The sequence below is a fragment of the Mytilus edulis genome, chromosome 2 (assembly GCF_963676685.1).
Source record: "Mytilus edulis chromosome 2, xbMytEdul2.2, whole genome shotgun sequence".
Classification (NCBI taxonomy): domain Eukaryota; kingdom Metazoa; phylum Mollusca; class Bivalvia; order Mytilida; family Mytilidae; genus Mytilus; species Mytilus edulis.
This window is the reverse complement of record NC_092345.1, coordinates 47297331-47310959: the sequence shown is the minus strand read 5'-3', so window position 1 is coordinate 47310959 and position 13629 is coordinate 47297331. Positions and strand designations below refer to the sequence as shown.

At 32.7% G+C, this 13629-nt stretch overlaps 1 protein-coding gene across 1 annotated transcript in view; it reads right to left on the bottom strand.

The window, feature by feature from the left end:
• LOC139512305 (uncharacterized) overlaps window positions 1–13629 on the bottom strand; it is a 43357-nt gene that overhangs the window by 27865 nt on the left and 1863 nt on the right. Inside the window, exons 2-6 of the mRNA XM_071299812.1 lie at window positions 12747–12983; window positions 10419–10540; window positions 7393–7531; window positions 4843–4962; window positions 3590–3745 (exon numbers count right to left, since the gene is read on the bottom strand). Coding sequence (XP_071155913.1) covers window positions 3590–3745; window positions 4843–4962; window positions 7393–7531; window positions 10419–10540; window positions 12747–12983 — 774 coding nt within the window. The remainder of the gene's footprint in view (window positions 1–3589; window positions 3746–4842; window positions 4963–7392; window positions 7532–10418; window positions 10541–12746; window positions 12984–13629) is intronic.

The window sequence follows — 13629 nt, the reverse complement described above, 5'->3', positions numbered from 1 at the left end:
TTTTGGCTGTTTCTTGTATGAGATAAGCAATAGAAAAACTATATTACGCGTGTATAATGATTGTCAGCTATACATGTCTTTCTGACTTAAATTGGTTTATCTCACATTGACTTCATTTTCATGGATCTTTGACAATGTGTGATGTATGTGACACCTGTACTAAAACTCTAACCTTGGTCTATCAGCATAAAATAATTCGTGAATATAAAGCAGGCGAAACGTTTCAGCTTGAGCATTCTCGTTGCATCTTATAAGTTGTATTTGTCTGAGACATTATTGGTTAGAGCTTACAGCACTGACTTTAATCGTTGAGGACCAAGAAATTTGATCAACAAGAAAGAAATAAAGATAGGTTGTATAAAACATGCTCACGACCAAAAAAAGTCATATTTACTTTCTATAATATTATCTACAATATGTTCAGTTACTGTTAAATTCTTGTGAAGACTCGATTCGTGTTCATTTCCAATTAAAAAAAATCATGTGATAGATCGATTCACTTTGGGTTCATAGGTAGAAAATTTGTCTGTAGTTTAGATCTTTTACATTTCTGTTATGTAGACATTAATGCAAACAGAGCTGTTTTTGAGGAAACCAGTAACATTTTGGAACCCCTGTGTAGACAGTTGCTTTATAATATGCATAACAAACGCTATGCTTTATTAGCTAATATAAATAAGCAAGGCAGTAGAAAATCTAACTTCTAATTGCTTAATAGTGTAGTTTAGAAAGATTGGCCTTGCAAGTACATATCGGACACACATGGTCCCAGAATGAGTTGTTTTTGTATTCAAAGAACATTTTAGTTTTATTTCTATCAAAGTTTTTTCTAATGTTTTATTTTGTGTATGTAACATAAATTCTTGAGGTGGCGGAAAATTTTAATATATGAAGTGATGCGCGTTGTATTGTGTTATATTGCGTATTGACATTTTCCTCTGTGTGAATGGAGGTGTGCCTTGATTGGCAGAATTACGATTACAGACAGACAGACAGACTTACCGTGATTTTGAAAGTGCTTTAGGTCAAGGACAAAAAAAATCATTTTTTTGCACTTGAACAATCTTTTACTTGTGACGTAAAAGATGAAGAAAACCTAATAAGACTCCAATTAGTAATAGACTGAAATATCTTTTGTAGAAATTTAGAATTATGTATTTTAATTGGATTCTGCCTTACTTCCCTAAAAATTAGTTCAGCTTTTCATTCAAAATCTACTGCTGTCAAAATTCTTATGCTATATTAAAACCACACAAAGAACAATACGAAGCAAAGTTCTATTTTCTTGCCGTTGAATAGAAAATATCAGTGTTGGTAAAAATAAGGAATGTTGTTATAATTTTCAATGATACAACTATAATAATTCACCAAAGTTTTAGGTAGATATACGCAATTGTAGTCGACTGTACGACCTTCATAGAGTGAGTAAAAGTCGCTATAAAAGGTTTAAACATGTGAAATATGAATATGAAACAATTCATATCAGAATATTAACTGCCTAATGTACATGTATAACTACAGGTTCCTGACTTGATCCAAGATTAATGTTATAAAAATATCTTGAAACGTGTGCTTATTCTTTTGAATTACTTTTAAATGATTACTGATAACAAACTGTCATGGTATCAACAGAATCGTTTCTATCTATAAGAGAAACGTGAACTATATTAAAGACGTCATTGCATTTCAAGTGCTACAAGAAAGTATGAAAGAGCAACAGTTTTAATATAGACGACTGCATATATATAATCTACATATTTAGTTCTATTAATAAAACAAGGAGATGTGGTATGCCTCCCAACGAACAACAACAGAACAAGGATACTATATAAATAACCATAATGTTCAACGTCAGACGTCGACAAAATCGGTTTAACCCACCATATTTATATGCACCTCTGTCCCAAGTCGGACGAAGTCATGTTATAGATATGTCTTTGTGTAGTTATACATTTAGTTTGATGAACGATATTCTGACATTGTGCTTTACATCTAGATGACATCTATTTTTTTTTTCTCGGACCTATTCAGAACTTCTTGTATGGTGTTGACTGCTTAATATTGAAAAACTGTATTGGTGACCCCTGTCTGATAGTTTTGTATTTGTTGCTAATGTGATTGAATTTGACTGTTTTTATGACAGCTCCTTTTCCGCCTTTCACAGTAATCATCAATGAAAACATCATTGCGCATGGAAAGCTGTAAAAGTCATCTTGATAACTAGCGAAACTAATCGTCAGGGAAAAAAACCCGCACTGGTTTACGCCAAAAACATTGAATAACACCAGTTATGACATACAACAAATAACAACAATCAAAAATGAGAAGTCGTGGCTTGAAACAGGCACATAACGAATGTGGTCATAAAGTTCATCAAAAGAATCCTCTTTAATGTATTAATGTGTTGAAATGAAAGATTAAATATAGCCATGGAGTTTTAAAATAAAATTCTTGTTTTTATCCCAAACCAACTTATGATATTTGTTAATGATTAATTTTTATTGATTGCTTTATGTCCAGTGGCAAATATTTCACGATGGTTCTGGACGAGAACAAGTTAACAATAAATACAACAGGTACTAGTAGGTCTTTTAATAATAGAGGCCCATCCCGATGATGATCAGGGGGAATTTCGACTTCCACTGGAAAATAAAGGTATATAAGTAAGGGACAAAAATTTTGCCATGCAACCAGAAGAGTTGTTGCAAGGGTTCTTAACAGAGATCTTGTCACTCTATTTACTCGAGGCATTGGATTAAACCTCGATATATGCATTCTGACAGGACGTAGCTGCAAATTTGATACATCTTTCACAGCCAGACGGACGCCCCACTTTAACAAGCTTTTTACTGCCGATCGGAACAGGACCAAGTGAGCATATTTCTATTCCCAACTCACCCTTGGGGCTTATGATATGTGTGATAGGGCTCCTTGTGATAGCATAACCGAGTTTTTTATTAGGTCTTGAATTTGACTACAACTTTCTGTACTTAAAAATGATTGAATTTTCAGTACTGTAAAATAATTAAATTTTCAGTACTGAAAAATGACTGAAATTTTCAGTACTGAAAAATGACTGAAATTTTCAGTACTGAAAAATGACTGAAATTTTCAGTACTGAAAAATGACTGAAATTTTCAGTACTGAAAAATGACTGAAATTTTCAGTACTGAAAAATGACTGAAATTTTCAGTACTGAAAAATGGCTGAAATTTTCAGTACTGATAAATGACTGTAATTTTCAGTACTGTAATCAACTTTTTCCCAACATTACTGAAAATGATATAAAAGTTAATGTACTGAATAGTGATGTTTCCTAAAAGTACTGTTTATATAGCGGCATTTAATGTACTGTTTAGTAATGTTTACTAAACTTACTGTTTATATAGCGGCATTTAATGTACTGATTAGTAATGTTTCCTAAAAGTACTGTTTTTATAGCGGCATTTAATGTACATGTAAACGCTAGTCAAATTGTTGGTAGTGTAAGCCCTTATTATCTATTAATTTAGACACTAGATGTGAACCGAAGAAAAATAAGGCATTATAATGCATACAATTTTTACACTGTCAATATTCAATTTCTTACGTTCATTAAATGCCAGATTTTCAATCGTAAAACCATTCATCCAGAAACGAGAAAGTGATGTTGGGTGCTTCCATATCAATTCTAGTCTATTACTCAATCTTCCAGACATACTAGTACAATTTTCTACGGCTGCATGCCAAGTGTCTGGCCCGAAAGCTAAAAAAAAACGTACTATCATATTTATACAGTCATGTTATGTTTTATTTTTGATAAAATTTGTATTAATTATCTTATTCATGGAAATTATCACAATTTTAAAAGTTACCTAGGAGCTTTACCTTTCCAGTAAAAGAACCTCAATCTTAAAAATTCTATACTATACCTTGGTGGCGGTACAGGGCTGTAAGTAGTCCAAATGATTATGACGTCTTGAAAGGCTATTTAAAAATTTTGCTTTGACGCATTCCGTCGATGTAAGGCGTCCAAGGGAAAATGATAAGAGCCTTTCAAGACGTCATAATTATTTAGACTAGAGTCTAGGCTGCAAGAGGAGGACGAGTGGGCAATTTCCTCAATCTCATTTAAGGTAAACATTATCTATTTGAAAGCATACAACTTAGTTAGTGTTATTTTTATCTACTGTAGAACTGGGTCAATATCACTGCTGGTGAACTAAAGCTATTTACCTCCGGATAATCATCCGCTTTTTTTATTTGTCTTTATAATATGACTTTTACTGTTAAGTCTGTTTTTTTGTGATATCAATTTGACGTGACTCTGTACTTACTAGTATACATCTCAGCATTGTGTTATTGTTCAAGATACTTTATGTCTTTTTTTTGCTAATGAGCTCTGGCGATATGCCTATTTGTGCTTCTTTGATACATATGACGTGGCTATGTACTTATACATCCCGCCACTGTGTTATTGTTCCATGATAATTTTTGTGTTCATTTTAAATTTTAATTTCTAGAACAGCGCCTCAGAGTATTTCTCATGTAGATTTTTTTTACATTGGTTGCAATGAATTTCTGTGTTTTCTTAGTGAATGAAAACTATTAAATTCAACGCGTGACCAAACAGCACTGATAATCGTGCACGCGTTCGTGAATTTATGGCATGTGCAGTAACTCGTTGATATTTTTAATATATGAATTATTTATTTAGTTATTCTATAATTAACGTATTTATTAGACATTTTCTTATATTGATAAACGTGCATTTCACAGTTGAGTACTACTTTTCTTTAAAGTTAATTTGAGATAAAAAAAAAATTAATTCAAACTTGCAGCGTAAACAAGATGCAAACGTACCGTCGTTAGAATTGTTGCAATAATATAATTGAGGATCTTCACAGTAAACCAATCCAAGAATTACGTATGATTGTCCAAAATAAGATCCAACTGGACATCCCATTGAAATAAGATTATGACCTACAAAACATTTAGGAAGTAGCATTTTATTAATTACCAATTCTGTTCTATCTGTGTGGTTACATTGTATACACAATTTATGCATTCTAAATATACAGTTTGGAAGCAACTTCTAATATATGATTTACAATATAATTGTGGTGTTGTGATATAAGAATAAAGCGATGTCGTATGATGGGCCAATTAGACAACATTTTCTATTCACCAAACTTTGAATGCAGTGGATTTGGGCAATTATACGACCTATAACAATGAGACAATCTATACCGAATATTGGACTATTATAAATTACCCAGACGTGAAACATATGAAACATTTCGATTTCGAAAATTAAAGTATAATTAACGATAAACAAATATCATAAACAAACGAAAACCACTGAAATACTGGTATTGGGACAGGCATATTAAGAATGTGGCGGTGTTTTTTTTTTTTTGTGAGCGTTCAATCCTTACCCTAACTTGGGATAGGGGTGCAATATAACAACAAAATAAATTACAAGATAAGTAAAGAAGAAGCATTACTCATTAGATCGATACAAGTAAAAACGTCAAATAAAAACACATGCAGGGTTTTAGTCCATGTATCATCCTTAATAACAAAAAATACACAAGTACAGATCTATGAGTACTGCAGATACTGGAAGCTAGTTGAAAACCAATAACAACTAAAAACATCATCTTTTCTAAAACTGAAATATCATTCCACATCCAACATCCAATGTATGAAGAGGTGTCATTAACAGTAAGTGAAAAACATGACGTCGTGCAAAATAAAGGCATTGACAGACTGTAGTACCTTGAAGATACAAATATGTAATATTCAGTATTGTTTTTACGTTCAGGTATTTCACATCCAAAATTTTATGGAAATATTCTTTATAAAGCACAAAAATGTCAGTATTCTCCTCAGAAACTAACAAAACCTTTAAATAGACTTATTAAAAGGGGATATAGTTACGATACTGTTGTCAGGTCATTAAAGATTGCATATTTTGGCTTTAACATTGATTCACTGATAGGGTCTTTGCATCGGAACTAAACACATTTATTTCTAAAAAAACAGTTGTTGGCATGACACGGGTTATGTTCTTCTCATATATTTTATGATAGTATGATACTAAACCCCTAACGGGAGGGATTGTACCTGATATTCATATGATGAAGACATAATCTTTCAATCAGTTTAATTGAGGTCTGGAGCTGGCATGTCAGTTAACTGCTAGTAGTCTGTTGTTATTTATGTATTATTGTCATTTTATTTATTTTCTTTTGTTACATCTTTTGACATCAGACTCGGACTTCTCTTGAACTGAATTTTAATGTGCGTATTGTTATTGTTTTACTTTTCTACATTGGCTAGAGGTATAGGGGGAGGGTTGAGATCTCATAAACATGTTTAACCCCGCCGCAATTTTGCGCCTGTCCCAAGTCAGGAGCCTCTGGCCTTTGTTAGTCTTGTATGATTTTAAATTTTAGTTTCTTGTGTATAATTCGGAGTTTAGTATGACGTCCATTATCACTGTACTATTATGCATATTTTAGGGGCCAGCTGAAGGACACCTACGGGTGCGGGAATTCTCGCTACATTGAAGACCCATTGGTTGCCTTCGACTGTTGTTTGCTCTATGGTCGGGTGGTTGTCGCTTTGACATATTCACCATTTCCTTTCTCAATTTTATTTTGATTTACTGATAACAAAATCAATATTTACCCATCAAAACAATATTCAAAGATGTTTTTAAACTGTGGAATTTGTAACCTTTAAGATTAAGTTTATGCAACGGATTGATAAGTTTACCCGGATTTAAGTAATTTGTGCTAACGAAATCCCTGACTTAATAATTTACTAGTAATACACACATTATGCTGATTGAAATCCAAAAAAAGTCACAGCGTTGGAATAGGAGAAGAAATATGTTTTGATCGTTACATAAAAGTCTTTGAATTTAACTGCAAACATGTGTTATTTTGGTCCATGTTAGCCAGTTTGATCTTTTAAAAATAAACATCATAACTGTTTTCCTCAAAATCTATGATCACTTTCTATATGAGCAACTGCTTGGTTATGAGCAAAGGAGTTAAAGTTTTTGCATTTTGCTTTTTATGTCCAGTAAAAACAAAATTGTAATCAACTGATTTCTTGAGAAATCATTGTAATGGAGTTATCAGTCATAGTGTTTCACATATACATAATATCAGGCACGAAAGAGTAATGATGGGTGCTAAAGGCAAATTAATTCTAGATTGATTATTCTACATAAGAAAATGTCTGTACCAAGTCAGGAATAGGGCAGTTGTTATCCATTCGTTTGATGTGTCTGAGCTTTTGACATTGCCATTTGATTGGAGGCTTTCCGTTTTGAATTTTCCTTGGAATTCAGTATTTTACTTTTTAATCGTTGAACTTATTTATAGACAAATACATTACGTTTCGTTCTCTTGTAAAGATTGAAGACCGTGTTAGTTCTGTTCAAATCATCATCTGTGCACTGTATTGGTGACAGTAGAGCCGTCATAGTGGATACAGAGCTGAATACGCCATCGATAAAACAATAACAATCACCGTCCTGTAATGATTTCGAAAAACGGTACAATTAAGGGGATCTGTCATTCCATCATTTTTAATTCTCTCTTGAAATCTTTTGCATATTTTTGTTTTAATTTTTGTTTTGTATTATCTTGAATTGTTTGTTCGTCTGTTCAGATGTACTTACGGGATATCTTTATAATGTCATTCTCATTCTTTTTTATCTTTTATTTTGTATTGTGCTTTATTTTGTGTGTGATTTTTGTGGATAGTGGGGAGGACGAGGAGGGGGATTTTTCTGGTATTATTTCTTATCGTTGTCTATTTGATAACCACGGATTTACTTTTGAACAATTTTAAATTTTAAAACCTGTTTTGTATGTGTCTTCTTCAAAAATCTGAAGTGCCTTCATCAAAAAACGTGTGGATGGATCTTTCATATCAAAAATTATAAAATGTCATAACAGATCATTACTTTTACTTAGGAAAATGTATTCAGGAAAGAAAAGAGAGTTTCGTCACTTCATGACATCTATACTATTAAACGAGAAGACCTCATTTTTGGTGTCGCTTCTCTTCTTTCCACAATAAATTAATCAACACGACTCTGTGTCCTATATATACAGTGCATAGTCGCATTTGTCATCCATTCATATGATTATTCAGATTGAGTTATTTTGGGAGAAAAACGAGAAAAAAGGCATCCGGATATTGTCCCGTCATTGGACGAAATTTTAAGTCAGATTATACTTCCGGTTTGCGTTTTTCTGTATACTTTGAACAAACAAATAGTACGAATAAAGTGTATTTTAATTCTGTTCAGAGTTTATCAAATGGAGAGGGTCTGTATACTATGTCAATTGACCACCATGGATCGATTACTAAACTAAGAATTGAAAGTAAATACACTTTATTTTTATAGTAATATACAGATAAGCGCTAAAATTATTCATGTGAACTTTTGATACCTTTCCTGAAATTCTCCATTCATTAAATATTTTACAAAATTCATTGATTACAAAAAAAAAATGTGGTATGATTGCCATGTTGAGACAACTCTCCACAAGAGACCAAAATGAGACAGAAATTTACGACTATAGGTCACCGTACGGCCTTCAACAACGAGCAAAGCCCATACCGCATACTCAGCTTTAAAAGGCCCCGAAATGACGATGTAAAAAAATTCAAACGAGAAAACTAGCGGCCTTATTTATGTACAAAAAAGGAACGAAAAACAAATATGTAACACACAAACAAACGACAACCACTGAACTACAGGCTCCTTACTTAAATGTTCATAACATACTAAATGTATGTTCACATTGAAATTGATAGAAAACCAAAAATTTGGAATTTTGGACATGAAGGAGGAGGTATAAAACTTCTAACAACACTTTACATACTTTTAACTCCGCTCTGAATGCCCGCGATTTCGCGGGTGTGTTCTAGATATATTTAAAGTGCGGGTAATCACATACTAAACCTCTTTGTACTATAATCAAACTACTAGAACACACCCGCGAAATCGCGGGCATTCAGAGCGGAGTTAAAAGTATGTAAAGTGTTGTTAGAAGTTTTATACCTCCTCCTTCATGTCCAAAATTCCAAATTTTTGGTTTTCTATCAATTTCAATGTGAACATACATTTAGTATGTTATGAACATTTAAGTAAGGAGCCGGTAGTTCAGTGGTTGTCGTTAGTTTGTGTGTTACATATTTGTTTTTCGTTCCTTTTTTGTACATAAATAAGGCCGCTAGTTTTCTCGTTTGAATTTTTTTACATCGTCATTTCGGGGCCTTTTAAAGCTGAGTATGCGGTATGGGCTTTGCTCGTTGTTGAAGGCCGTACGGTGACCTATAGTCGTAAATTTCTGTCTCATTTTGTTCTCTTGTGGAGAGTTGTCTCAACATGGCAATCATACCACATTTTTTTTTTTGTAATCAATGAATTTTGTAAAATATTTAATGAATGGAGAATTTCAGGAAAGGTATCAAAAGTTCACATGAATAATTTTAGCGCTTATCTGTATATTACTATAAAAATAAAGTGTATTTACTTTCAATTCTTAGTTTAGTAATCGATCCATGGTGGTCAATTGACATAGTATACAGACCCTCTCCATTTGATAAACTCTGAACAGAATTAAAATACACTTTATTCGTACTATTTGTTTGTTCAAAGTATACAGAAAAACGCAAACCGGAAGTATAATCTGACTTAAAATTTCGTCCAATGACGGGACAATATCCGGATGCCTTTTTTCTCGTTTTTCTCCCAAAATAACTCAATCTGAATAATCATATGAATGGATGACAAATGCGACTATGCACTGTATATATAGGACACAGAGTCGTGTTGATTAATTTATTGTGGAAAGAAGAGAAGCGACACCAAAAATGAGGTCTTCTCGTTTAATAGTATAGATGAGCATTGACGGATTTAATTATGGAATCACTTTTCCATTACTCCTCGTGTTTAGTAGTGTATTGATCGGAGTTTGATCTGCCGATAGTTTGTACTTTTATATAGAATAAGCACGGAAATATAATGTTGTTAATGTATTGTTTTCACGTAAAACTGTGACAGACAAGCTAAGAGTGCATTGATATTGGCAAAGTCAGACTGTCTAATACTAACGTTGGTGTATCATTTTCTTATTTGCATGAACATTCAAAGAGCATTGTTATAAACTCATTTTTTATAGGTTAGACCGTTGGTTTTCTTGTTTGATTTGTTTTACACTATTCATTTTAGGGGCTTTTATATCTTGCTGTTCGGTGTAAGCAATGGCTCTGTGTTGAAGGCCATACTGTGCTCTATAATGGTTTACTTTTTAAACATTGTGACTTGGATGGTCAGTTGTCTCATTGGTACTCGTACCACATCTAAATCAGTTGAATTGCATAAGTTGAAACATAAAACATACCATCCAACCAATATCTTCAATAGAAGACGGACATGAGATAACACAGTCGTTTAGGTCAGGAACAGTGTCATGTTTCATCAGGCCTCTTGTACTACTGTCACCGCGTAATATTTCGTAACAGCCTGTGAGAAAAATTAAATCAAAAACAAACTATCAGTAATCATGTTACTACTAGTGTTGTCAACGATTAACCGGTTAACCAGTTAACCGTTCGAACGACCGAATACCAAAAACGCTAACCGGTTAACCGGACTTTTTTTAAATTTTAATAGATTTGATATAAATTTGTATTGAAATCATTAAATTGTTACGTTTTCTTTAAAATTTGTTGTCCGGTTAATTAATTTATCCAGTATATTGATTGCTATTGTTAATCCAAAAATATAAAGTTAATTAGAACTTGTCTCTCAGCTCCGGGCAAGATCTTAATGAAACATAACTAGTTACATGTTTTTTTAACAGTAAAATCAGTAATACGATTAAATTTACGATTTACTTCATTATTTCATTTTTGATCTAGTATTAGTAATATAGTGTAGACCTACATCTTAAATGTGCAATATCCGTCGTGCATGTTTTTGTCATACTTTAAACGAAAAGCTAACCCAAACTCTGTAAAAATCCAACGTGAATGTAATCGATGCATACTTGATGGTACGAGTATCAGGATTCATAAATTTAAATCAAACTCTCCAGATTATTTTCGGAGACAACAAGAGAAAACAGAGAATCATCGAATTCATACATATTCAATTCACGAGATCAAGACGTTCTTTTTTTATTTTTCAATCTGAAGTTAGTACAAACGTCATAGTTAATACTGTGTATTTGATTATTAAAAGTCTATCTTCGACAGGAATCTTCACAGATAAGCCTTATAATACCAAAGGACAAACTTCAATTCATCGTATTATAAAAACGTAAATGTATGACTTCAATGGAAAGTAGTCAAATTGACAGTCATGTCACATCTTCTTATATCTATGTGAAGGGTATTATTGACAAGGCCTTTGACTACCGGTTAACCGGTTAATCGGTCGAACGATTATACGAGTACGATTTGACAAAACTAGTTACTACAATTGTTTTCCGGGGTAAGAATATTGGAATAAAATATGATGACCTTGTTGGAACTCATGTCTTATAGATGTACATGCATACAAATAAGGAGATGCGGTTTTATTGTCCATGAAACAACTGTCCACTAGTCGGTTAAATGTAAGAACATAAACGAAAAACAAATATGGCCGACCGCAACGAACGACAACCACTGATTTTCAGTCTACTGACTTGAAACAGGAATGTCTATAATGTGGTGAAATTGGAGTAAATAAGCCGGTGTACAAATCAATATTTTCTTCCACACAATGCATTTGTCCAATTATTATCAAAAAAAAGGAAGGATATGAAGTATCAACCCTTGAAAAAAATCAGAATGTGCACACCAAAAATTACAAAGTTCATTTAAGAAATAAAATAGATCGCCCTCTTAGTGTCTAGACCAAAACAACCCTCCTTGTAACATATCAACAAAGATATAGAGCTTAGTGTTAAATTATCTTTAAATAAATATGAAACAGCAGATGAGCAAAAGATACCAAATGGACATTCAAACACATAAATTGGGAAAAAAATCAACAACGCCATTTTTAAAAAACAAGAGCACATATGAAGTAAAATATAACTTCAAGGATAACCAAAATGAAAACAACAATTTGAAAACATAATGCATCCGAATCGCACCGCCTGGCCCATTTGCACAATTTAAGACTAAAGCAAAAATCAAATCCATCAGGATGCACACGTCACGTCAAGGCAAATTACCAAAATTAACATATAGCACAAAGACAGTTAAAGGGAAACAGTAAAAGTTTATTAGATGATACTCGTCAACACGTGTAGAACCTATAACTCAATACCATTCTGTAATTTTTAAACTGAATTTTCACTATGCACGTTAAATTTCAACTTAGATAAATAAGTTCAAACTAGAGAAAACAAATAGTGCCGAATACAAATAGAAGTCGCACATAAAACAAGAAAACAAAGAAATAACTCAAATACAGTAAGGAAAATAGAAGTATCGTTGATATTGCGTCAGAAATATGATAACACACGTGTGTAATTTGGGAGACATAATGTCGTTTTGACATAGGCATTAATTTGTTAAAACTAAACTATCACATATAGCGAAAAAGATGTCATAAACAACAGCCGTAAAATTGTTTTCCCTCTTAATTTTTCACTATATTGATTAATATTCAAAAGTTTTAGATTCTTGTCTAAGGGTAAAATTGTTTTAATAAAACTTTATGTTACAACACGTACCGTCAAATGTTATACTGTATGATGTCTGTAGAAAAGAATCAACCCAGGCTGTAAACGTTTCTGGTAAACCACTCGTGTCATAAAAGTCTGCAATTTCCGGTCTACATTTCTTTCTAGTGTTGTTTTCGGTACAAAATACATCTTCACCTGCCAGAGAGTGGCACGATGTTTGTGAGGTGTCCCAGTCAGATTGCCGTGATGATATGACTAGATTCGGAACGTCCGTATGATTTGATCCTTAAAAAAAACATGCGCATTAGACTTATTTATCAATGAAAATTGAGCGCAGGTGACAAAATCAAATTTTCTCTGTGCTATAATTTATATAGAATATGAAAGCCCTTGTTTCCTAATAGTGAGAAATCTTTGTACCAAACATTAAATGTATGATACGCAATTGAAATGAGAAAAACTTCACCGTAAAGTGTTTCATGGAACTTTATGGATACAAAATAGTTAACCCATTTGTTGTATAACAGTTTCTGTTTTCAAAGAAAACCCACAATAACGTTTTCTGGTCGACACACAATATGATGCAAACAATTGACACTTTATCTTTTAAGGGTGATACTAAACGAAAAATGAAATACATCATACTTTTATGAAATAAGACCATTCTGGCCGAAAAGCAAAGATGCCAAATAAAACATCCCGTGGCACTTGTCTTGAGGATCCGTGCATTCGACTGCACAGAAACGATATTGGTATTTCTTCAATGTTTTGTTATCTTTTAGAATATTTTCAGAAAAATGGGGAAAGGAATATTTTAGTAACGCATTATCTAAATTTTATGATTTTACGTATTTTTACATTCATATATTTATGTTCATCCCTTTCGATATACGGATAGAAAGCGACAGGACAGAGAGTCACAAATTTGATA